Source organism: Mustela erminea, chromosome 7 (genome assembly GCF_009829155.1).
Source record: "Mustela erminea isolate mMusErm1 chromosome 7, mMusErm1.Pri, whole genome shotgun sequence".
NCBI classification, from domain to species: domain Eukaryota; kingdom Metazoa; phylum Chordata; class Mammalia; order Carnivora; family Mustelidae; genus Mustela; species Mustela erminea.
In genome coordinates, this window is record NC_045620.1 from 1,296,732 (window position 1) to 1,322,003 (window position 25,272).

The window sequence follows — 25,272 nt, forward strand, 5'->3', positions numbered from 1 at the left end:
GCCTTCGAGTCTGGAAGGCCCGCACTGGCCCAGCCAGGGAGCTGGCTCAGCACACCAGCCTTGAGGCCAAGGTCACTCTGGGAGAGAAATCCCACCCGAACCTCAGTAAAGCCCTCTGCAGGTGCCCATGCGGGCCAGAGCAGAGGCGCCCAGGGTGGAGCTCCAAGGGCAGAGGTGCAGCCCAGGAGAGCTTCCTGGAGGAGGAGATGGCCAGAAGGGACAGAAGGAGAAAAGGAGGAGACAAGCCTGAGGACACCCAGTAAAGATTAGGGGCAACACGCAAGGGAAGGGCAAGAGGAAGAGGGAGAGAACAGGCCGCGCAGTCGGAAGTGGCCAGCCGGGGGCGCTGCCTGCCGCGGGCGCTGCCTGCCACGGAGCAGGAGCGGGAGAGCAGGAGGGGGGCCGGTGGGCGCATCCAGGGCTGCTGAGAGGCCAGGCCTACCTGGGAACCTAGAGGGCATCCAGCCCTCAGCCCACGGCTTGGAGGCCAGACCCTGGGGAGGGCTCTGCGGGGCGGGCCGCTCACACGCCCCCCCCCGGCCCAGCCTGAGACAGGGTCCCAAAGGTCCTTCCGTCCTTGGGGAGGCAGGCAGGCGCGGGATAACTAACAAGCTGATGGCACTGTCTCACCCATGCAACCCCCAACAGCCCAGGGAGGAGGGCGCTCCCACAAACCTCTCTTTGCAGATGGGGAAACCGAGGCACAGAGTGGCCCAGGGCACAGCCTGAGCCCAGCAGGAAGGCAGGCTAGTTAAGCAGTCTCTTGTCCCCCTCCCCGTCCGTGCGCCTCCCTCTGTTCCCTCAGCCCCCAGGAGCACAGGGGCTCTGGGGTGGGACCCCAGGCCCCAGCAGAAGCGAGGAGAAACAGCATCCTCCAGGGCCGGCTGACAGGCCGGGTGTCTGTGGCCCTGGGCTTGGCACCCCACACTGGGGTCCCTTCCTCCTCCCCCACCGCCCTGGGAAATAGGTGGCAGACGACCAAAGAACCAAGGGACCCTGCAACCCTGCCAGTCCCCATGCTACACGGCTCCCCAGCCTGGGACTCGGTTTCCCCGGTGGTACCAGACAAGCATAGTGGGTCTGCGTGGTGGTCGCAGAGTGTGCCCGGGCTGCCCTGTGGGGTGCAGGGAGCCGTGGGGAGCAGCTGGGCAAGGACTCCAGGGAGCACAGCTGGGCCGCCAAGCCTGTCAGCCCGACTTTATGGCCGGGTGAGCCAAAGGTCACTGTGTTCACAGGTCACGCCAGGCACGCCTCCTGAGCACCCCAACCGCCAAGGGGGGCCTCCACCCACCCTCCCCTGGCGCAGTTAGGGTGCCGCCAAAGGTCAGCACGGTCTCGGTTGGGAAGGCCCTCCCCACTGGGTGCCGTGGGCTCAAACTCCGGAGCTGCCTTCTCCTGGGGCCCGGGCGTTTGCCAGAGGCACCGGCAGAGGCAGCGCCCAGGACTCGGCCATCTCAGGATTGGGGGTGGGATGGGGAGCTGCCCCCGTCAGGGAGGCTAAAGATGGAGCAGCTCCCCGTGTTCATCCTGACCCACCTGATGGCCCGGAGTCACCCTGAAAACTCAGGTGGTAAGGGGAAGAGGCAGGTGTCCAGGAGCCGGGTGGGGAGCAGGTCGGGAGGCGTCCGTGCTGGTGACGCCTGCTCAGAGCTGTTCCCAGCAAGCGGGGGGCAGGGGCGGGACTGACCAACACGCCCAGTTCTCGCAGCCCGGTTGTCGTGGGTCGAGAGAAACACACCCAGGCGACCGTCTTCGGGGACCCGCTGAACCCGGCGTCGCCCGTCCCACCACTAAACCCAGTGCAGCTGTTACAAGTTGGTGGTCGGGGGGCCCTGGGGGCTCAGTCACTCGAGCCTCTGACTCTCGGTTTCGGCTCAGGGTCGTGAGATCGAGCCCCGCATCGGGCTCTGCACTGAGCACGGGGTCTGCTTGAGGTTCTCCCTCTCCCTCTGCTCCCCCGTCCCCCCCCAGCCCGGGCACGTGCACTCGCACTCTCTCACTGTCTCTCTCAAAAAGTAAGTAAATCTTTTAAAAAATACATGTGCTCGTGTGGAGGGATGGCACGTGCACTGGGCAGGGAAAGAAAACACGAACCGTGCGGGGGTCAGACGCGCTCCGCCCGAACAGCGGCGCCTTCCGCACAGAGGACGCGAGTGTCCGTACAAAGGGACGGCACATCGGGAGCGAGATTCCGGGGCTTTCTGGGAGCCTGTTCGCGGGGAGGAAGCTTTTTTCCCAGAAAGTCCGTATTGTCCCAACTGTGAATGTGAACTTGGCTTCCTTTCGTAAGTCAAAGGTCAAAAGGCGATCCTATGGACAGCTGCGCCTTGACCAGGAAGAAAAATGATCAGAAACAACTTATTCTGCCCACCTTGGCTCCCACCTCCTTCCGATGGAATGCCGGCTCTGCTGCCTGGGCCCCCCAGCCACACGCGTGCGCCGCTCAACGGTACGCGGCTCCGCCGGCCGCCTCGGCCCAGAAAGCCCTTTCCGCCCACCTCGCTCCGCAAACTTCTGCCCGCACGCCACGTCCTGCCTGCGATGGGAGGGCGCTCCGGCCGCGGCGCCCGAAGCCCCAGTGATCACCGGGGCCGGGCGGGCGTCCCCTTCCCCTCACCACCCCGCGTGCGTCCCTCCTGATGGTGAGCGACCACCAAAGAGGACGACCCTCCCCGATAGATGACAGCCGTGCTTCAGTCAAGGGCGTACCAGTAGAGACACTCGGCTGTGAGATCTCCAGACCAGCTCTCAGAGGCTGGCCCCGGCCCCAACGCCCTTTCCTCTGTGGGGCCAACAGACCACAGTCGTGTGGCGGAGAAGCTCTTCCCCGAGGGTCTGACTGCCCAGAGGCTCCTGGCTCTTCCTTGCCAAGCCCTGTGCTGGCCTCCAGCTGGAATGTGGGGCAAGAGGGCCTCCCGGCAGGGCTGTTTCCAGGACGGATGCAGGGGATGCCCCGGCGGCTCTCCGTGCTTGATGATGGTGACGACAAGTATGAGAAGCAGGAGCCAGGCCAGCCTGAGCTCCTAACCCAGCCTCGCTGGGAGCTTGGGCTTGTCTCCCCCACTCCTTAGACAAGGAAGCCAAAGCTCATGGGGGCCCTGACTTGCCCCAGACAAACAGAACGCCGGCCATGCGGGGCTGCACTCTGGGGGGCCGCTCTTTGAAGCTGGACACAACACACGTACACTCAAAACCAACGGGTTGAGGTCCTGTGCTCACTTTGCAATGATCCCCAAGTCTTCTGGTCACCCAGTCAGTGGCCACAGGGGCCACGCAACTCAGGGCCACAGCTGGGCAGTAGGCAGTAAAGGGTGCGCCCTTGCCCCGCCTGGGCAGGAGGAAGGTGTGGTGGAGCCACACTGGGGCCAAAGGTTCTGTTTCGCTTCTTCCAGGTCTGCAACTTTGACCTGAAACACTCAGCTCTAAGAAGGCAAGCCCGGGCTGGCACTGAGCCCGGGATGTCCCCTGGCAAGGCCTCAGGCATGTAGAGGGCAGAGTTTGGAGCTGGGGGTCAGGAGGCTGGAGACGTGTGACCTCGGGCTGGCTCATCTCCTCTCTGGGCTCAGCCCCCAACCTGCAGCTTCTCTTTCTGCAGAACCAGGTGGACGGACCTCTTCCCAGAATCAAAATAGGTTCAGGTCCAAGTCTAGAGCCTGAGGGCCCTGGAAATGATGTTCCCCAACCCGAAGGGTGTCCCAGTGAGGCTGTAGCGTGCAGACACCTGGGAGCTGCAAGGCCACCGCAGACGGGACCTGTGTCCCCAGGCGAGATGTCCCTGTCCGGGGGCCTCCTGGCTGCCCTCCCATCGTGGCCCTGAGTCCAGAGGAGGAAAGGGACAGAAGGACAAGAGGAATTTACCCCCAGCCCCTCCACGTCCATCCCCAAGTTCCCACAGGGGCCAGGAAGTGGGCAGGAGCGAGGTACGGGAGTTCTCCAGCCAAGCCAGAGGATTAAACGTCCAGAGCAGCCACGTTAATCAGGCGACAGAAAAACCAACAGAGGACAATGCCATAGCGGGGCTGGGGGAACAGCCCTTGGCTGCCCTCCACTCCATGGAGTCCCAGTCCTTCCCGTCACTCCCGCTGCTCTGTGTCCCAGCAAAGAACCTGCCCGGCTTATCTCCAAGAAAAACACTCACCTCCCTGAATCCATGGAGCAAACACGGCCGCTGTCCAACGCGGCCGCTCTCCGCCGCGGCGTGACCCACCGCCCCCATAAGCGGGGACATTGTGAACAACGTCCGTGCAGACACCAGGAGGAACCCAAGGAAGCTGTTCCCCGGACAGACTCGAGAGGCCCAGCACATCCTTGGACCTGCAGCCCGTGGACAGGACCTGCCCTGCCCAGAAAGGGCAGCAGGGGCTGGCACCCCACTCCTTCCGCCCTCCTGCTCTGAAACACGTTCTGTTCAACCGGGAAAGTTCCTGTGGGGCCGCTCCTTACTCCGTAAGCTGTAAGCATGTACCCCTTACAGCAGGGAGTGGGGTGCAGGCTGTGAGAGACACGCCCATGATCGATGCACGACCCGAGTGTCGGGCGTGTCATAGTGCTTAGTCCGGCGTTGCTCCGAGTGCTCAGGGAACGTCCGTCCCATGGAACGCTCCCCAAAGAGGGTTCCCTTGTCAGCCTCTGGAAAGCGTGTGCTTCTCCCCACCACGGCACTGGCTAGGTAAAATGTCAGGGGATGTCCTCCCAAATGTCACCTTTTCGAGCCTATTTCCCTTCATCTCACCGTTGCGCCTTTCACCCCGAGCCCTTTCCAAGGAACACCTATGAAGCCCCACAACCCTGCTTTGAGAAACGAGTCCCAGGCCTCCCATTCACCCAAACCCTTCTTACAGCTCCTAGAGGGGACCCTGGGGTCTGTCCCCACCAAGGAGCTAGAGGCAGCACAAGTGTCTGACGGCTCTCTAGGTCATCGCCAAACCTGCCAGCTTCGGGACTGCCTTGATGCCAAAGCTATCAAGGAGCTCCCACCACCACAAGAGACGGGCTAACTTCCGCAGGTGCCTATGGGACTTGCAGGCGGCAGGTGCTGGCTCTGGCCCGCCCCCGGCTCCGAGCCGTCCCCTTGAAACAGGCATTACCGCTCTCACGGAGGAAGTCAGCTCAGGAGGTGCAGGCCTCACTAGATCGATGAGTCCGTTGGCGATGAGCGTCTTCTAGGCCCGGTGGAATGACCTTCCCGCAAACAGTGACCTCCCTGTGGGGGGTCTGGTCTCTCTCTGAAATATCTGAACCAGGAGGCAGCCACAAAGGGACTGTGCAAGGAAGTGACGAGACAGTAGAGAGAGGCGGGTCTGTGGCAACGAGACGTGCCCCTGCCTGTTCTAGGGGGAGCCCCTCACCTGGGACAAAGGGTGCCCTGCGTTGTGTTTGTTTTTCCAAGACAAAATAAATCTGGATTTTCACATAATTTTTTTCCCACTTTTAAAACACAATGAGGCAAGCCCACCCGGCTGCCTGTCTGTGGCCCTGATCTCAGTGTCAGAGAGGAAGGAACCACGCGCGGGGCGCGCAGCAGTGCCCCGAGCCCCAGCCTCCATCAGGGCTCCCGGGCCAGGCCGCGTGGCTCACCCCGACACTTCCTCCACGTCTCTCCGGGTAGGCCCCACACCGCGGGCTCACGGGAGCGGGCCAGGCCTGCTGGCTCACCCGCGTGTCCCCGGGCCTGGCCCACCACGAACGTGGCTCAGGAGTCATGGAGAGCACAGCGGCTCCTCTCGGCCGGGCCCAGCCCCAGCCCACTGAGCGGGAGACGAGGCTGCCCAGGAGTGGGTGCGGCTGTGCTCCAGGCATCCCTCTGAGCACTGCTCTGCGGGGCTGGGCGAAGTGGGTGTCCAGGTGTAGAGGTGGTCTTTGGGCGGCTGGGGGGTGGAGGGGCGTCTTCTTTCTGCAGCCCCAGAGGGAGGAGAAGAGGAGGGAGTTGCCCCCGGGTCTGCAGCCGCCTCTGGCGCCTCCCTGTCCGCGTGCTGGGTGCGTCCTCCACCCCACAACGTGCCAGCAGCCCCTTATCTGCTCTGCAAAGGAAGTCAAGCCAGGGCAGGGGGCTTCCGGGGCCCGGGGCGCCAGCCCACGTCGGCATCTTCAGGAGACGGGGAGACGCTGGGTTTCTCCGCAACGATCTGTCTGCAGAAACGTTCCGGCTGCGCAGTGGCGGCCGCGCGGGAAATTCTTTGCACATGAGGAATGGGGTTGGCGAGCCCTGGGCGGTGCCTCCGAGGCAGGCGCAGCCTGGAACGGGTTAGATTCAGGGCTGGAGCAGGCGGCCGCCCTGGGGTCAGCCTGGAGGGCTGTCCACCAACCTGCCCTCCTGCTCTCCCGAAGGAGGGGCCGTTGGCTGAGGCCGGACAGCCCAGCACAACAGTGCCCCTCCCTGCTGAGCTCCGGGCGAAGGGATCTATCACGTGCCCACCCAGGCGCCGTCTGTAGTCAGCCACGGACTGGCCTCTGAGGGGCGTCAGGGAAGTGCTGGCCCCCCTCAGAGCCTGAGCTGCTCTGGCCTTGTGAGGGTTACATTATGGGGCTCAGGCCTGACTCCGACTTGGCACCGCCACCCCCACCTCTCAAGGCCTGACCAGCCGGGAGGGACCCCACATTTCCACCCTGTAGGCTGAGGAGCAGGTGGTCCGAGGGACCCCAGGCACCATTCTTGGAGGGGCCACCCCTGCCTGAGCCCCTCAGCCGCCTGTGTGGGGGGCCACGCTTTTCTCAGGGTTGCCAGATAAACGTGAGCCCTCCTGTCCAGTATGAGCTTCAGCGAACCCACCAGTACATTCTCCGTGTAAGGGTGTCCTGGACGCTGCAGGACACGTCTGAATCCGGAACACGGGCTCCTGCTCAGCCCAGACTCAAGTTTACCTGGGGGCCTGCACTTCCGTCTGCTGACTCTCACCACCTCCACTCTGCTTCCCATTTGGGGCTTCTCCAGCAACCCCCACAAGGCCTCCTACCTGGGTCCAGCAGCCGGGGTTGGGGGTGACGGGAGGGGCTGGACCTGGCTGGCCTGTTGCTTCCTCTCCACCCGCCAGCTCTGGATCCGGCAAGCCGAAGTTCCTGAGCCTTTGCGTGGACAAGGAGGCAGGACAGGGAGGGGTGGGCGTGGGCCGGACCCTTTACTCCATGGGGACCAGGAGGGGACCAGGGCGAAGGTCTGGGGGCAGCCCCTCCCGGCCCCCAAGTGGGTCACCTCCCAGAGCAAAGGCAGGAAGAGCTGGGTGTCCCCTTGGGAGGGCCCTAGGGTTGTGTCTACTTCCTGGCCATGGAGGCCTCCCCCTCAACGCCCCTGGGCTGCCGTGATACGCACAGTCCCCTCCAGGGAGGAAAGTTCTGGTATCTCACCCATATCCCGCTCTTGCAGGGTCGAGGTGAGGTGGGACAGGATGTGGGGAGAGCTCCGCCCCCGGCGTGACACCCAGGAATGCTCTCGCCTGCCTCTGGGAAAGCGAGGCCCCCTTTCCTTTTCCCTGGGAGCCGTCCCGGCCCCTCCCAGAGCGTCCCTCCACCCACGAGCAAGCAGGCAAGGAGGGTCCCGGGACACCTGTCACTCCCATTCACGAGTTTGGTGCCAAATAATGGCAAGAAAGTCCCACCGGCCCGCTCCGTGGGGGCCAAAGGAGCACATTTGGAGTTTTCCAGGACCCGCCACGGACATCATTTCGAAATGGGAGGAGGATGTGGGGAGGAAGCAGGAAGACCCTGGTTCTGAGCCGTCCCACTGCTTGGAGCTGGCTTCTCTCTGGGAGTGCCCCCGGTCACAATGGACACGTGCAGACACACTGTGCTTGTGCGTGTAAGCGTGCGTGTGCAAACGTCTTTGCGTTTGCGGGTTTATCAAGGGCTCCCAGCCCCGCGCCCAGGCCAGGAGTTCCGCAGGGACCCCTCCCCCAGGGGCCTCATGCAGACCTTTCCCCCAGGAGCACAGAGCGGGCACAGACCCTTACAATGGCCTCATGGGGAAGCTCCTCCGGCCGGGAGCCGTGGGATATCACTGTCAAGTCCCGAGCTCTAGTTCTATGGGGTAACATATGGTTTCGTTTTCATCTCCTCTGGCAAAGTCAGGGACACAGAGCCCCAAAGGTCCCAGGAACCACGAGCTCTTGTTCAAGGTCAGGCTGGCGGCTGATCCGTCCCCGTGGTCGGCCTGGGAGTCGGGCTATGTTATTACCCGCGGCCCAGCCTGGTTTCCAGGAGTCGCGGGTGATGTCAGACGCTGAGGTCATTGACACCGACGAGATGTGAGGGGCTGCCGCGCCGGCCAGCCGTCCCCCTGCCCGTGCTCCCTGGGCTCGGGCCCAGGGGACCCAGAGACCCCAGCCCGATGGCCAGCTCCGGTGTGCCCTTGGGCCCTGCCAGGCCCCCTGTGCTCCCGCCCCGTGGCTCCCGCCCTGGCTCGTGGACATGCCCCTCGGGGGAGCGCTGCGGCCTGGAACCCGGTCATAAATATCTCACGTGACAGGACATTTGCCAAAGCCACAGTCACACCGCCCGCTCCCCTCAAACAGGGAGATAAGCCCCTTGGAGGGTGATTACATCTCCCCCAAACAAACTTGCCTCAAGTCCCTCCCCAGAGGACCCCTCTCTGAGCGGGCTGTCTGGTGACCTGGCCTGCCGGGCTTAATGCTAAGGGGCATCGGGAAGGGGCTCTGAAGCCAGACTAGGTTACATAAATGATGCGGAGCCCATGGGCCGCTCCCCTTCCCCCGGCAGCGACTCGAGGCCCCCTGGGTCGTCCGCAGTGCAGGCCGTCTCTGGGGCCCCGGGCCTGGTGGGCAGGAGGGACGATGGCGCCCCTCGGAGAGCGGACGGGTCCTGGAAGCCGGTCCTGGAAGGAGAGGACCCCCGAAGTGGGCCCGGTGGGCTCACATCCCGCCTCCACCCCTGCCCAGCCCTGGTCCTTGGGCAAGCCCTTCCATGGAGGCCTTGGTTCTCCCATCTGTGAAATGCTAGTGCGAACTCGCAGCTCATCAGGTGGCCGTGAGCTTTGGGGGAGTTAAAATACAGGACGTTCGAGGCCCAGGCCGCGCCGGGTGCTGAGGACTGTGGTGGCAAGGCCAGCAAGGCGCAGAGGGCACAGGCCACGGGGGCGGGCAGGCCAGAGGCCCCCTGGGCTCTGGAGCTCCAGCACGTGCAGGAGAGGACAGGACCGTGCCCTTACCTGTCCTCGCTGAATCCGCCCAGGCCACCCCCACCCCTCCCAGCCCTGGCCCCAGAGGCCCCCATCCTCCCTGACCCCCGTCCCCAGGGGTGAGTTGTGTGCTTCAGAGTTGTCCACGTTGGGGAAAGCCCGGAACCTTCCATGTGGTTCCACGTCATTCCCCCAAGCGGCAGCCATGGGGCTCCGGGGACAGGCCGGGTCCCAGCCTTGCGAGGGTGGAGCCTGGGCAAAGAGAGGCCTACTAGACGACAGGGAAGGGGCTTTCGGGGTTTTGTGGGTTTTCTTTCCTAGTAAACATGTGCATTTATTTTTTAATTTAAATTCAGTTAATTAACATATAGTATATTATTAGTATATATTATATATATATTAGTTTATACATAATGTATTATTAGTTTCAGAGGTAGAGTTCTGTGAAAGGGTTTTGAACTGGCTGCTCACCACCGTGGGGAGAGGGGAGCATGGGGCCTCCCTGAGTGACTGGGGAGGACTTCTGAGCCCCGAGCCCCGAGCCCCTCCCAACCCTGAGGCCCCCCACAACACTTGCAGGAGGGGCAAGGCCCTGGAGGTTGGGGTTCAGGCAAGGTTAGTCTCTGCCCCACTCCTGTGGGTGATGCACACAGGAACCCCCAGGCCTGCTTCCCAGGCACTGCACCCCCTCCCCTGCACCAGACAGAGAGCTGCCTGGGCCACGAGTCAGTCTGTGCACAGCGGGAACCCCGCCTGGGGTCCCTGGATAGGGGCTGGTACCCCTCCGTCTTCGGGTGAGGCAAAGCCTGGGTCCCTCTGGGGAGCAGGTTCAACGGCCCTAACCCTCCCTCTCTCCACCCCCCACCCCCCAAGCAATGAAAACTGTTTTCTCTTCTGTCAATAGATGTGTTCGTGTTTGATTTAGTAATTCCTGAGCTCCGGGGTTGGAAGAAAGCAGCTGCTGGGCCAGTGAAACCCGGAGCCTCGGAGGCCGGGGATCCTCCCGCCATCCCAGCTCTGGCAATCTACCCACCACCCCCAAGGCCCCTGAGCACAGCTCCTCACAGCCCTGGAAAAGGAACTCCATTCTGCCTGGTCACCAGGGGCTTGGTGGCCAAACCTCTTATTGCACGAGTGTGGGGTCCCCCTACCCCTAGCCACCCCGGCCATCCCCAGAGAGGGAAGACTAGCGGCCAGGAGGGGACAGTCACAGCTGACCTCTGCCGCTGACATTCCTTCTTATGCCTTCCCGGCCTGGCTCTCAGGGTCCCCGGAGCACGAGCTGGCCGCAGCTGCGACCCCGGGCCCCAGCGTCTGCTCCGCTCACCGGGTTTCCCTCCGCGTTTGCCTACTGCCCACAGAGGACCCTCCTGGGGCAGATGGCTGCTGTACCTCCCCCGCTACCTCTTCCAAAGCCCGTCATCCCACATTACGGAGCAGCAGGGCACAGAGAGGAAAGTAATTCACCCAAGGTCACACAGACTTGAGATGGCAGAGCAGAGCCCTGAAGATCTAACTGCTTCCCGTTCACACCCCGTTCACACTCTGACCTGCTGGTCCCAAAGCCTCCTCCAGGCCCATTGTCTGCCAAGAAGGGGAAGCAGGAACACAGCCCCCCAACCACAGAACGTGATGAGGCACAAGGGAGGGGAAAGAACAATTTATCTATCGGGGAAGGTTGCAGACAGAAAGGGATTTGCAAGCTGAGTCTTGAGGGATGTGCAGGAGTTCGGCAAGTAAAGAAGAGAGCAGAGGAAAGGCCTTCCACGCTGGGGAGCTGCGCCGGCAAAGGCTCCGGGGAGAGGCCGGCTCCTGGCCGGACAGACGAGCAGGGGGACCGAGGTCCTGGCAGACTGGGGCACCTGGCTCCCTCAGGAAGAGGGACAGCTACACAGAAGGGTGGTGGGGTCCCTTAGTATCAGAAAGTTATTTGTGGGGGTGGGGGTGGGGGAGGCTGGGCAAGGCAGGGGGGTGGAGCAGGACCGGGGCTTGGCAGTTTGGGCTGAAATGCCTTTCTTTTTGGTTCGAGTAGAAGAGCTCCGTGAAGACGTCCAGATGCTGCCACAGACAACCAGTGCCCCCTCCCAGCCTGCGTCCCCCACAGGACGGTGGTGGTTAGCAAGGCCTGCAGCCTTGTGGGGTGGGGGGCGCAGCCCCTGCTTCCACGGCTCTGGGAGGTGAGCACACACGCCAGCTGAGGGGGTGGAGGGGCTGTGGTCCGCGCACCCCGCAGCTCAGCCCCCGACGCTTACTGCCCTGTGTGGTGTCCAGCCAGCGCCAAGGCCTCAAGGAGCAAACGTCCTCCTTGGAGACCAGGGTTCAGAGGCCGCTCCTGCCCTCCCCCCACCCCATATTCTGCTGGGAGAAAAGTCTCAGCCTTTTAATTGTAAAACTAATACACGTCCATTGGGGAGATTTGGGAATACAGAAAAAACCACCAGAGATCACCTCCTATACAAAATTTTGCAAGCTTCGTTTGTTTTAATTACCTGGTTTAATTATTAGCTGTGTGACCTGGGCACGTGAGCTAACCTCTCTGGGACTTGGGAGTGATAATAACGTCATGTACATCCCAAGACTAATGGGAGGATGAAGAGGAGACCTCAGAGGACAAAGCTGATTCCCCTGCTGATGCTGGAACTCACCGTCAGGACCGACTGCAGTCTATTTATACAAGCCCCGCCCCCACGCCCCCCCCCATGGAGCGGGTGGGGTGAGGCCTCCCTCCTCGCCTCTCTTCACCCCAGTGGCATGGGAGGGCAGCTTCTGTCTCAGGCCCACTATCTCAGTAACCGCTCTGAGGGCAGGAGGATTCCTCTAGTGCGGCAAAGGTCCCCTGGTACACAGTCTCTAGCACCCGGAGTAGTACGGGGACACTTCTTGGGGGGCCCGCTTTGAAGTCTAGAGAGGGAGAGGGGTGGGGTTAGGAGGGGCCCCTCGGTTCAGACCCCGGAAGCTTTCGTGGGGAGAGCAGGCATCACAGGAGTCCCTCCCGGCAGGGCAGGTGGATGCGGGTCCTGCGGGCAGGCAGGAGGGCGTGGGGGAGGGGCTGGGAACAGTGGTGGGGGGCAGTATCGAAGGTTACCTGCTCCCCTTCCCCCTGGCATCCCAGCAAGGCTTGCGGAGAGTCCAGGGCCTGCCCTGGAAACTTCTGTGGGGTCTCCAACCCGGGTGTGCGTGGGGGGCCTTCCAGCCACGCTTCAAAAACAGTCCTTCCTGGGCAGCCCAGCCATGTTTGCCCTGGATGTCTCCACACGCACCCCAAACTCCTGGCTGCTGTCAGCTGGGAGAGTGCAGAAGAGGGGCACAGGGACCCCCCGCACCCTCCCCAGGCCCACAGCCCCTGGGGTCTCACCCACCAGGGAGGGGCTAAGGGCCCATTCCTTAGAACATTCACAGCCCCAGCAACCCACCCAAGCCCTGCCCAGCCAGCGCCACCCCACATCCGCTGTAGCTGTCCCCTCAGAGGGCTGGGGGCCTGTGGAGGCCCCAGAGAGGTCCCCTCTGCCCCAGGGCTACCACCACGGGGTTCACCCAGGGAATGCCAGGGGGCACCTCCATAACCTTGGGGGCCCCCCCACCCATCCCACATTTCTGGCTCCTGGAGGAGGTCTTCCTGCGGCCCCACTGCTCGCCACCGCCAGGGCCCAGCGAAAGGTCCCACCTAGGGGCAGAGGCGAGGAGCGCGGCTGGGGCCTGGGGCGAAGGGACTGCAGCCAGGGATCCAGGTCGCGCCTGCCAACCCCGAGCCCCGGACCCCCGACCCCCACGCCCACCCCCACTCTGGGATCGCGCCGGAAGTTGCCCTGCTTGGTCAGAAACGGAGGAACCGTGGGAACCCCGCTGCACTTCGCGCATGGGGTGGCCCTCGTGCACCCGGGTGGAGCCTAGGGACACCGAGCTGGGCGTCCCCGTGGGAGCCGGATCCTGGCGCTGGGCCCGGGATCCAGCGGCACAACGACGGAGCGCCACCACCGCATGGGCCGCAGCGCGGCGGACCGGCTCTCGGGCTCGTCCGCAGGAACCCGACACGACACCGGGCCAGCCTCGGTGGGAGCCCCGCGGGCGAGGAGGGAGGCGTGCGTAACCCCGAGTCCCCCGAACAAACTTAGGGACGTTTCCGCGTCCCAGCTAGCCCGGGGCCCGACGGAGCACCGGCCGGCTCCTCCGCCCGCTGGAGCCGGAGCCGGCTGCTGGGTGCCCGACGCCCCGCGCCCCGAGTCCCGACCCCTTTCCCGCCGAGCCCCGCGAGCAGGGCCTGCTCGGGTCACGTGGCGCCACGGCCGCAGCCCCAGCGCTGACCCCGCGGGAGGGGAGGGGAGGGAGGGGAGGGAGGGGAGGGGCGCCGGGGCGGGCGGGGCGGCGCGGAGGCGCGGCGGGGCGCCCGGGATTCCCCGCGGAGCTGCGCGGCCCGGGGTTCCCAGTCCTCAGCCCGCTCGTCGCCGGCCCGCAGAGACCGCCGCGCCCTCCGCGGGAGAGCCCCGGTCCCACCCGGCGCCTGCTCCCAGCGCGGCGGGGCCCCCGCGCCCAGGCCCCGCGGACGCGCCGCCGCTCCCTCTCGGCCCCCGCCGCGCCCACCCCGGGAAGCTCCGAGGCCCGGCCGTGGAGGAGGTGAGCTCGGCGGGGGCGGCTGCGCCAGGGCTGTCCCGCCGGCCGCTCGGGGCCACCAGCGCTCCGCCGTTCTGACCCCGCGGCGGGCTGGGGAGGGGGCGGCGCGGCACGGGCTCGGACGCCGGCCGGGGTGCACAGTGGCCGCGAACTCGACGCCCGTCCCTCTTCCCTGCAGGTCAAGGCCACGGCGGGGAAGATGTACCAGAGCCTGGCGCTGGCCCCGAGCCCCGGCCAGGCCGCCTACGCCGACTCCGGGGCCTTTCTGCACGCGCCAGGTGCCGGCTCCCCGGTGTTCGTGCCGCCCGCGCGCGTCCCCTCCATGCTGCCCTACCTGCCGGCGTGTGAGCCGGGCCCGCAGGCCCCGGGGCTGGCCGCGCACCCCGGCTGGGCGCAGGCGGCGGCCGCAGACTCATCAGCCTTCGGCTCCCGCAGCCCGCACCCACCGGCCGCTCAGCCGCCCGGAGCCACCGCCTTCCCCTTCCCGCACAGCCCCCCGGGGCCCGGCGGCAGTGGCGGCGCAACGACCCGGGACGGCGGCGCCTACCAGGGCGCGCTGCTGGCCCGCGAGCAGTACCCCGCCCCGCTCGGGCGGCCAGTGAGCGCCTCCTACCCGACTGCCTACCCGGCCTACGTGAGCACCGAGGTGGCCCCGTCCTGGACCCCTGGACCCTTCGAAGGCAGCGTCCTGCACGGCCTCCAGAGCCCCGCCGCTGGCCTCCCCAGCCGCAGAGCCTCCTTCGGTGAGTGTGAGACTGGGGTACTGGCCCCACAGGGGTGCGAGTGCGCACCCTCCGAACCCTTCCCTGCGGGGCCCAGAACTGCGGGGACACGTACACCCAGGCAGACGGTGATCTCCGCCACACTCTAGTGCTCCTTGAAAACACGGGTCCTGAGCTCTGACACCTTCCTAACGAAGTGTTTCTACCTTTCATTCACCTGAGCTCCCCATTGCGGATCGTGCGGATTTAGAGCCGACCTCCTAGGTGCTCTTAGGAAACGTTTTGGAAGTGATTTTTATAAAACTCAAACTACTGGCTTCTAAGTAAGCTGCCGCATCCACCTCTGCTCTAGAGTGCTTACATATTCTAATTTGAGACCGGGTTTTAATTGCTCCCCTGGGGTATAAATTTGGATAATCGGATTCGGGGCCTGGAAAGCAGAGATTTGCCCCACCTGGAGTCTCCGACCCTGTGAACCCTGTCTCACCCCTGCGGCCAAACACGGAGGGCCGTGCTGCCTGAGGGACCAGGTCCTGCTCGGCGGCTGGAGGAGGCCTCACTGGCCCGCTCTCCTTTGTGGGCCTTTGGCCCTCGCTGGCTTCCCCACACAGAACGCAGGGTCCCCTCCCCTGAGCCCAGGGTGTCCCCACAATGACTGATCCCCACCCCACCCCCACAGAATGCCTGGCCCAGTGCCGCTGCGGTCCCCCTTCCCCCGCGTGGGCCCCTGGTGGTGACAGGGTTGCCCCCACCATGAAGCTGACAGTGAAGGGCCCCCAGCCCCCGTGAGATGTCCCCTTGCCGTCAGCGTCACCACCACGTTCCCTTGTGAATGTTGCTGAGAACAAGGCCGCTCCTGCCTCCTCTGGGGGTGGAAATTACTCCCCGGCTCCGGTGGGGGGCCCCCCCTGCTGTGCACCCTGAGGTTTGACTTATTAACCTTCCCCCCCACCCCCATCCCTACCCCCGCCCTTCGGAAGGCAAACCCAGCAGTTCTTTTTAATCTGGCACAAACTGTATTGTATGTAAAGTTAAGAGTTAAAATCAGATACAATCAATTTTGAAATACAATAAACTGAGGTGCACCTCAGACAAGGAAATGCAGCTGTGGACCCGCGGGCTCGGGGGAGGCCAGAGCCCCGGCCAGAGCCCCGGCCCGAGCCCCGGCCCACAAGCTGCCCGTCCCCGCAGTGTCGGACTTCTTGGAAGAGCTCCCGGGCGAGGGTCGTGAGTGCGTCAACTGCGGGGCCCTGTCCACACCGCTGTGGCGTCGCGATGGCACCGGCCACTACTTGTGCAATGCCTGTGGCCTCTACCACAAGATGAATGGCGTCAACCGGCCGCTGGTGCGCCCGCAGAAGCGCCTGGTGAGTGCGCAGCCAGGCCCGAGCGTCCTGCAATCCACAGCCCGTGTGGGGCTGGGAAGTGCAGGAAGGGGGGCGGGCAGCCTGGCTTCCCATGGGCGTGGGCGGGTGGCCCTGGGGCTGCGCTAGGGAGCCGGGAGGCCCAGGACCCACGGCAGGACCTGCCCTGAGGGTCCACTGACAGGGACAGAGGGGCACAAGCTGGGTCCCAGCTGGCCTGGGGGGCTCCGCCCTGGGGCTCCCATGGTGGCACGGGCACTAGGTGACTGGGCCCAGGCATGGGGCTGGGGGCTGGTGGGGAAGGTGCTGCTTTGCTGGAGGCAACTGAAATCCTGTGCAGGGGGCGTTTTGGGGCCCTGCCTCTGGGGGAGCACTTTCTACCCTGTACCAGGTGGTTGGGGCTGAGACCGGGTTAGGGTTGTTCAAGGCGCAGAACTTATTTTCACTTTTGTTTTCTTCTGGCGTGTGGCGGGGTGCAGAGTGGGGGACTGGGAGCTTGACTTTTGCCCCCAGCAGGGCAGAGTCCCCGGAAGCTGTGTAAGGGTTTAAAGTCACTGTATCACACACCGCCCCACAGGCAAACTCGGATGTTCACGGACTCTGTTAAGAGCAAGGGCCTGCGTTGTTTGCAAGCTGTTGAGAGCTGCTCCGGGGTCTGAGGTCTGGGCAGGGCTGTTTCTGGGGGTTCCTCCCCTTCTGGTCTCTTGCTGGTATGAACCCATGAACCCTTTCAGGGCCAGTCGGCTGGTTCTGGCCGGTTCTGGTGCCTGGGACCAGTGGGAATGAGGGGGCTGGTCCCCCCGACCCCCCGGGTCTGCATGGTCCTCAGGAGCCCGACTTTATTGGAAAGGCAACTCCTGGGCCACGGGAGCCCCCCACGCTTCCAGGCCCCTGACCAGGCAGGTGGGAAGCAGGACTGGGGGAACCAAACAGCCTGAGTCAGTCCTGACCCAGCCTGGCATTTGGGGCTCCCCCAACTACCCTCCACCGCACTGTGCCTTTTGGGGTAACTCAGAATGCATGTCGCCCCCCCACTTTTATCCCTGCCCCCGTGGTCATGCCCCGTGACCCGACCCAGCAGCTTGGCATCTGATGTCGTCCCTCGCTGAGAGGGAAACTGAGGCTGAGAGCAGCAGTGTCCTGGGGGACTGCAGCCCCAGCCCGGCCCCTCCCGGCTCCTTCCACTCTCTCCCAGGGGGACACACTGGTAAACAGGAAAAGGTGTGGGGCCTCCCTGCCTTTGCCCCCCACCCCTCACAGGGCACACTCCCTGCAGAAGGTCCTGGCCTGGGGGTGAGATAGCCACTTAGGCCTTGAGGTAGTTACCTTTGTAATTGCCGAGTGATGACCCTCGGGGCTCAGAGACCCTTGGAGGGCCCCGGGTTCCAGCCAGGACTGCCTGCCTCCTGCTCCCATGCACAGTCCGCTCCCCAGGAGCCTGCTTGGCCCTGTCCTGGGTCTCCCGGCCCAGCCCCTTCCAGACACACACACACACACACACACACTGTCCCCGTGCTGTGCCCTAAAGATCAAATGAGGCAGGGCGTTTGGGCCTTGGCCTGTTCAGGGGACCGGCTGAGGACACGGCCTCTGGCCTGGTGAGGACTCTGCCTGCTAGTCTGGGGACATGGAGAATGTAGCTTTAAGATGCTTCCTGGGGAAGAGCCCCTTCGTGCTGCCGATCTCCCCAAGACCTCAGGCCTCGGAGAGTGGACAGCCCGGTGGCCCTGTGTCCCTGTCCAGGCAGATCTAAGTGCAGAACATACCTGGGAAGTGTTTGCCAAGTGGGACTGGGAGCCATGGGGGTGTTCACGGAGCCATCCTACTCCTGTCTGTCCTCGAGCTGCCCGAACGGGTTTCCTCTGGTTTGTTTCTGGGTGCCTGCCTGGCAGGCAGGGAGGGCTGCCCCGCCGCTTCCCCGCGGCCGGTCCCAGCAGGGCCAGGCTCACGCGGAAACTCGGAGGTTCTCAGAGAGTCCTGGGAACAGAGCCCGGCCCACGGGGCTCCCTTCCACGGGGGACTGGCCAGTGGCCCCAGACTTGCCCCCGCCAGTGCCTCGCTCTCCCTCACGTGTGGCCAGAACTGATGCCCGGGGAGACAATCGTCCCAACCTCCTTTTCAATGACCAGAACAGTTCTAGAAGGCCGTCAGCAGCGAGCGAGCGCCCCCTCCCAGCAGGAGCTCATACCCCTGCCGCCCTTGGCCTCCCACATGTATCCTCGGTGCAGGCGGAAACCCTTGAGCCGAGGCTTCGGTCGGTGTGGACGAGTGGGTAGTTGAGGTGGCTCTGCAGACCGCTGCGTGCCCACTTGCGTGGCCAAGTGCTCTAGAGCCCCTGGCACCCCTCCCCCCACACGCCAGAGCCCTGCAGCCAAGGCCAGGGGACGGCTGACGCCAGCTCCGGGAAGTGGCCCGTGCCGCATGAGGCCCGGCAGCCTCCGCCCAGCGAATCCAGGCCTTGACGAGGACCCTGGGTTTTCCTTCCTGCGTGGCCCGCCTCCCAGCTCTCGCCCCTGGCTCGGTTCGCCCTTGAACAGCAGGGGACACGCGTTACCAGGTAAAGCGTCCACCACGCGCTCTTTTCCAAGAGCGTGGGAGGACCCGCTCCACATTGGGCCGTTTTCTGTGAGCCGAGGTGCTTACTACCCCCACCACCACCCCGCTTCAGGCTCACATCACCCCTGCAAACCGCACAGCCAGCCCCCTGCTCCTTGCCCTCCGCAGGCCCCGCCCCTGGCTCCACACTGCCCAGCGCCCCCAGTTCTTCTGTGGAATCTGGGGGGGGCAGGGCCTGGAGCTTGGGGCAGCTCTCGGGTGCAGGCAGCAGGCTTTGAAGTTTAACTTTTTTTGAAAAGAACAGACCAAAAAAAAAGACGAAATTCAGCCAGAGGAGGCCTGGCAGCAAGGGGGCCCCGAGAGCGGCCAGGCGCGGCTGCTTGTCCGGGCAGCGAGCAAGGACGGGCGGACACAGGAGGGACGGCGGTGGGGACGTGTCGGGGACATGGGCTCAAAGGAGGGAGGAGGTTCTGTCCACCCGGCGCCTCCCGCCTCTCTGTCCCTTGCGGACCGCGCGACCCGAGGACAGGAGAGGAAATAGAAAGGAGCAAACACTCTGAAATTTGTTCCCCTTGTCTTTTAATTTATGCTCACTAGGAAATAATTCACTCCTCACCCGGGCTCCCGCCGTCTCCCTCGCGCTCCCAGGTGCAGAGTGACGTCGTGAGCCGCTGAGGCCGCCGCCTGCACACCTGTGTCTCGGGCCGCCTGTGGCTCTCCTTCTTCTGAGACACGCGGGACGTTTGTGGGAGGGGCGCGCGAGCCTGAGTGTGTGTGCGCGCGAGCGCCCCTGGAAAGTAGCCCTGGTGTTCAAAGCTCGGCCAGCGTGTGTGTGTAGGAAGGACTTGGTGACGAGGGGCTGGCGGGGTGCGGTTTCTCCGGACGGCGGGCTGGCAGGGAGCAAGGCCTGGTGAGAGGGCCTGAGGGTCCCAGCGGGATGGGGACAGCGGAGGCGCAGCAGAAGCGGGGACCCGCCGGGTTCAAATACCTGACGCTCGGGTACGGGGATCTCAGACAAGCCGCAACTAGGATTTTAGCGGAAGTAGGTCCCAAATACTGCATGGGGGCAAACTTGGACTTGCCGCTTGTCCGAAGTCCACATGGAGCCGGGCAGCCTGGGGCCTGGGGCAGGTGCCAGGGCCTTCTCCCACTGTAGGAAGGAGGATGGCCTGTGGGCGGCGGGGACCCCGCCTCATGAGGGCCGGGGGGACTGGCTGTGTACGTGGTTCCTGGTACCTGGAGACAGATGGGAGAGAGGGACAAGGCAGGGAGAGAACACCCAGATCGTGTCCAGTGAAAGCAGCTGCTTTCTAGACAAGGTCAGGCTGCGGACCCTGGTCGACTCCGGGTCGGGGCCCCTCCTGCCTGTGAGCACGGGCGCTGTCTGGCGGAGGCTGCGGCGACCATTTCCCTTCCGGTCCCGCTGGGGCCTGAGCTGGGCGCCGGCTTTGTCCACTCCGGCTCCTGCGTGAGTCCCAGCCCTAGGTGCTCCCGGGGAGACGGCCGGGATCCCTGGGAGGCGAGAGCTCAGGGAGGTTTCCCCGTCAGGGCCACGGGCTTGGCCCAGCGCTCCTCCAGAGTCTCCAAGGCCTCGTCCCTTCCGTCCCTTTTGGCCCTATTGTCCCAGAGCCTGGGGCAGAATCCTGGCTGGAACCTGGAGGCCAAGCCTCCGCTAAACGGCGTCGAGTGCTCCGGAGCCCACGGCGGCTGCCCACAGCTGGGAGGGGAGGGCAAGGGGGCATTTTCACGTCTTGGGTTTTCTTGGTAATGGCTGGAGACGGGCTCCTGCTCTCCCTCCTGGCCATTCCCGGGGGCAGGCCTGTGCCCTCGACCAGCGGACCGCAGCCTGGGGAAGGGGGTGGGCAGGAGCTGGTTGGCGGGGCCGGCCGCACTCAGCCGCTACAGAAGGAAGGCTCTTAGAGACTGTGGGAAGACGGGGAGGCTGAGCCTGGCCCCTGTCCGCCACTCCTAACCCAGGGCACATTCCTTTTGTGGCTGCATTTGGCCCCCTTACCTTCGATTGACCCCCAGCTCCGTCCTGGAGGACCCCAAGAAGAGGAAATATATCACAGGGACGATTTGGATAAAAGGTCCTCATGGGCTTCTGTGCTGGTGCCCCCGGTGCCACTGAAACATCGGGTCAGATGTGGCCCAGTCTGACCCCGGTGCCGTGGGGAAGACCGGTCAGAGACCCCGTGTCCCACCGCTGTGGTCCAGGTGAGAGGGCCAAGGACCTGGACGGGGGCCTCGGTGCAAGTCGGGGGATGGTTGGGCAGCTTCAGACACCGGAGGGCTGGGACGGTGGCTGAGGACAGGACAGTGGTGCTTCCCGAAGATGGAGCCTGGGGTCTGGGCAGGTTGGAGCTGCCAGCAGGCTGTGCTGAGAGGTACAGGGGTACAGGCTTGAGTCCGAGGTCTGAGGCGCCTCCAGGGCGGGGAGAGGTGGCCGGCACCCCAGCCTGGAGGTCCCAGAGTGCAGGTGAACCAACCCGTCTGACACAGGCAGGCTGGGCTCTGGCCCCTCACGGAATCCTGAGCAGGTGGAAGGGCCCCTGTGTCAGGCCCACCCCAGCCGGCCAGCTTGGCAGAGCCCCATCCCAAGCCTTTTTAGGTCCAGACTCAAAGCCCCGAATGAGCCACTCTCTTAGAGTCCCGGGAGCTGGTGGCGTCTGGGCCTTGCCAGGCCCCCAAGTGCAGAGAGGTTTGGGGTCTCTGGCCCAGTGAGACCCACGGAATTGGGGGTCAGTGCTGCAGGGATACGTGGGAAGGAGGGAGGCCTTTGGAATGTCAGGGCCTCAGGAAAGTTCTGGATGGGGACGGGCACGAGGGAGGGTGGGGGCCCAGCCTGACGCCTTCAGCTTGCCGACGCTGGAGAGAGCTTGCGCTGAGCACGCGTGCTAGATCCGTCTTGGAAGGCGGTTGCCCTGCCTGCTTAGCCTGGGGCCTGAGCTCCAGGGGGGACCCTGTGGCCCAGGGGTGGGGGTTCTGCTCCATCCCAGCAGCCTGGGGTGAAGCTGCGTTGGCCGTGAAAAAGAGCACCAGAAAGCAGTTGCCTTTTTGTGTTGGGTCCTTCATGGGTCCTGACCCCAGGACTGCTGGGTCTGTTCTCATCCCTTTTTACTGGGGGGGAAACTGAGGCCCAGAGTGGTGAAGTGACCTGTCCCACAGTTCGAGGTGCAGGGAGTCAAAGCTCCAAGGAATGCAGGCCCCTGGGGGGCCGACCTGACGACCCTGGTGCCCGAAGCCTCCTTGCCTGGCCCCACGTGGTCCCGGACTGGCTGCGGGTCCGTCCCGAGTGCCGCTGGTAGAGCCCAGGGCCCCCGCTCACACGGGCCTCCCACCGCCCGCAGTCCTCATCCCGCCGCGCGGGCCTCTGCTGCACCAACTGCCGCACGACCACGACGACGCTGTGGCGGCGCAACGCGGACGGGGAGCCAGTGTGCAACGCCTGCGGCCTCTACATGAAGCTTCACGGGGTGAGCGGGGGCATGGGGGGCATGGCTGCTGCCGCTGGGCGGAGGCAGGGAGGGGCGGGTCACGCCTCCCACGTGGCCACCACCCACTGCCCGCGCCTCTGCCGTTCCCGCCTGCCCCCCAATCCCCGGCTCAGCCTGGGACGGGGGGGGGGGCTAGGCCCCCTGGGGGTGTGTGTGCACCCCTACAGCTCTGGGGGGTTCGGGCCTGGACCGGGTCCTGCCCCCCCTGCCTGGAGGAAGGGGCCACGCCAGGGCCAGCTGCGCCCCAGATGGGGCTCTGAGGACCCGCTCGGCTCCTTGAGTGGCTCCGCAGGCCGACACGAGGGCCTGTGGCCGTGCGAGGGGCCTGGGGATGGGCAGGGACAGGACTAGCCACGGCCCCTGCCCGCCCCTGCCCGCCCCTGCCTGCCCCTGCCAGGTGCCGCGGCCCCTGGCGATGAAGAAGGAAAGTATCCAGACGCGGAAGCGGAAACCCAAGAGCGTTGTGAAGACCAAGAGCTCTTCGGGTGCGTGGGGCGGGGCCTGGTGGGACGCGGGAGGGAGCCCAGCCCCCCACCTCGCCCCGTGGAGTCCCTGCAAGCGTCTCAGACTCCCCCGTTAGACAGTTACGTGTTGGGCTCAAGCACTGTCCTTCCGAAGTGCAGATGCGCCCACTCTACCCTGGTGGCATCTGGCCTGGGGACAGTGGTGTGGGCCCACCCAGCTGGGGCAGGAGGCAGGCTGAGGGTGCCACACCCAGGCCCTCTCGTTAACTGGCCTGTGCAGCTCGGTCTGGCAGCTTCTGTAAACGCCCCACCTTCCAGGATGCCCAGCAAACAGCACAGCCTCGCCGCCCTCCGTCCCAGACCCTGAGAGCCCAGCAGCTGCTTCGAAACCCAAACCCAGCCTGGCGTCCCCTTCATGTCCTGGGTCCAGCGTCGCCTCCCAGGTAAGGCAGGTGGGGTGGAGTGGGGTGTCCAGAGCTGGCTCCCAGCTACTCCTCAAGGAACCCCGACTCCCTGACCAGGTCAGACCCCAGCTCTGCCCTCATGGCCTCTCCCAGGAGTGCAGGGCTGGGCACACAGGTGGTCACTGGTACCAGCAGCTGACCAGCAGCAGATGCCAGGCTTCGAGCCACACATGTCCTCCTGCCCATCGCAAGGAGGCCCAGACGCCATCCCTGCGGAGGCCCCTTAAGACAAATAGCCGGGTCGTGCGGGCTCCTTTGCCAAGCGAGGCCAGCTGGCCATTCCTGTCCCTGCACTCCCATAATCCCCTGCTCTCCCTCCAGGCCTCCAGCCAGGCGGACGACCCCCTGGCCCCCAGCCACCTGGAGTTCAAATTTGAGCCCGAGGACTTTGCCTTCCCGTCCACAGCCCTGGGCCCCCAGGCTGGCCTCGGTGGGGCCCTGCGCCAGGAGGCCTGGTGTGCGCTGGCCTTGGCCTAGGTCCCCGGGCACCCAACAGACCCATCTCACTGCCCGTTGGGGTCCAGCACAGTGGAGAGAGCTCACTGGGCCCACCCACCAGAAGAGACAAGCCAGTGGGACCTTGAGGGTCTGGGCAACCCTCGCCATGGTGAGGGGGAGGCCTCTGTACAGACCGCGGTCAGGCCCCAGAGCAGGAAGAAGGCTGAAGAGAAGGGCCTGCGCCCACACCACAGACAGCCGGGGACTCTCCTAAATGCTGTGGCAGGTCAGGCCCGGCCACTCCAGCCAAGGCTGACCTGGGGCGCCCATTGCCAACTTGAGTTCTCTTGTCAACATTTGCCATCACCATGTTTACACGTTACAGAAGTTGGGAAAAACCCCAATCTCCTACTATGAAACCAGAATCACAGATGAAATGTTGAGGTCAGGCCCACAGTGTGAATGCCGGGAGCGGCTGGACAAGACACCTCCTCGAACCTCAGGATCTGTCCCTTTCTCTCACCTGATGGACAGAACTACGGCACGGAGAACTTCCCCTCCTATGAGTGAAGGACTGCCAGGGACAGATGTGTAGGTCGTGCACTGTACCAGGATGCCACCCCAAGGGCAAGCCACTCACGCTGTAGTCATCATCTACTTGTGTATTTATTTGGATGGTTTTCCCAAAGGGGGCAGTAAGGGTCCTCATGCTAACTGAATCTGTGTGTTGTGACCATTTCTGACAGGCAGAGTACAGGACCTGGGTCCCCGTGCTGACCTCACAGGCTCTGTCAGGGCCGGTGGCCGGGTGACCACATGTCCTGGCTCACCTGGGGTCAGTCCAGCTTCATTTGTTGCCCCAGTGGAATTGTTAATAACACCAATTTACTTACGGAAGCCCTCCCCTCCCGGAGCGGGGTGACAAATCAGCAGGCCGTGCTGGCGGGAGACCGCTCTGCCCACGGGAGCCAGGGAGGCGATAGGGAGGGGTGGGAGTGGGGCTCGCCAGGCCAAGGGGCCGCATCCTCGCTTTCGCTTGGCGGCTGCACCATGAGCAGGCTGGAGAAGCTGCGAGTGCCAGCTTCCAGAATGGGTCCGTCCGTCTGTCTGTCCTGAGCAGGCACCTGGAGTTCGAGCTGCACAATTCACATGTGATCTTGTCTTTTTTTTTTTTTTTTTTTTTTTTTTTAATCAAAGACACATGAAGCCATGAGAAAAAATGTAAAATAAAGACATTGATTTTACATTTCCTTTTCCCAAATGCTTATGAGGTTTTCCAGCCCCGTCCCTGCAGGCCAGGTCGGCCCCCTGTCTGGCACTCAGTCGGGCCGTCTCCACGTGTGCTGGACCTCACTAGCCACTCCGAGTGGGTCAGGAGTCCCTTAAGGACAGGGCCTTCAAGGCCACCGGCCAGCATGGGAGAGGAACCCGGGGTCAGTGGGCGCCCACACTTGGAGAGGTCCGCACTCCCGGGTCAGGTGGACGGGTGTTCAGGGCGCTGCCCTGCCTCGTACTGCTGCACTGGCCGGTGGTGAGGGGACAGGGACCAAGATGTGGTTTGGGGCACTGGGAGCCCGTGTCCCCATGTAGCTCTCGGACTCCTCACGGTGGGTCATCGGGCAGTCAGGCAGTGTCGGGGTGAGCCCGGAGAACACGAGGCATGAGTTGGGCCCCCAGGCAGGCCAGGCGCTGGCACCTCTCACTTCTGGATGTCCACAGAAAGTCACTAACATCGGGGCCTTGGCCCCATCTGTGAGTCAGGACCCCCACCCTGCTACATGGAGGGCTTCAGCAGGGGCTGCCCAGATCTGGGTGAACCAATGGGCCCGTTTAATGCAGACTCTTGGGGTCCGGGAGCCTGCATGGTGGCCAGCACCTAGGGTGCCTGCAGAGCCACATTGGGAACCGAGTGGCCAAGGCCAGGCTGCGGAGGAAGACCCCCGGGGTGCAGTCTGTCTAACGGGTCACAGCCAGCACTTTCAGAAAGCAGACTGGGCAGGAGAGGTGGGAACAGAGTTGTACCTGCAGGGTT

At 64.3% G+C, this 25,272-nt stretch overlaps 1 protein-coding gene across 4 annotated transcripts; it reads left to right on the forward strand.

The window, feature by feature from the left end:
* Nucleotides 1-13,474: 13,474 nt before the first annotated feature.
* Nucleotides 13,475-24,467, forward strand: GATA5 (GATA binding protein 5). Of its 4 annotated transcripts, none has more exons than XM_032350124.1 (7): nt 13,480-13,738; nt 13,914-14,478; nt 15,649-15,824; nt 21,728-21,853; nt 22,272-22,359; nt 22,657-22,781; nt 23,124-23,367. In XM_032350124.1, exons 2-7 carry the CDS (start codon nt 13,935-13,937, stop codon nt 23,277-23,279), a joined length of 1,215 nt encoding a protein of 404 aa, XP_032206015.1. In that variant the 5' UTR covers nt 13,480-13,738; nt 13,914-13,934; the 3' UTR covers nt 23,280-23,367. The 4 variants fall into 4 exon arrangements, with proteins under 4 accessions (XP_032206014.1, XP_032206012.1, XP_032206015.1 ...); XM_032350122.1 differs by having other exon boundaries at nt 13,481-13,738; nt 23,209-24,467; XM_032350121.1 differs by having other exon boundaries at nt 13,478-13,738; nt 22,657-23,367.
* The last annotated feature ends 805 nt before the right edge of the window (nt 24,468-25,272 follow it).

Excerpts from the sequence above, each read along its gene's own strand:
- GATA5 (XM_032350121.1), top strand. The coding sequence starts at position 13,935 with ATGTACCAGAGCCTGGCGCTGGCCCCGAGCCCCGGCCAGGCCGCCTAC. Across the intron at positions 21,854-22,271 it reads TCTACATGAAGCTTCACGGG|GTGCCGCGGCCCCTGGCGAT; the intron begins GTGAGCGGGGGC and ends TGCCCCTGCCAG. Across the intron at positions 22,360-22,656 it reads GAAGACCAAGAGCTCTTCGG|GATGCCCAGCAAACAGCACA; the intron begins GTGCGTGGGGCG and ends CCCACCTTCCAG.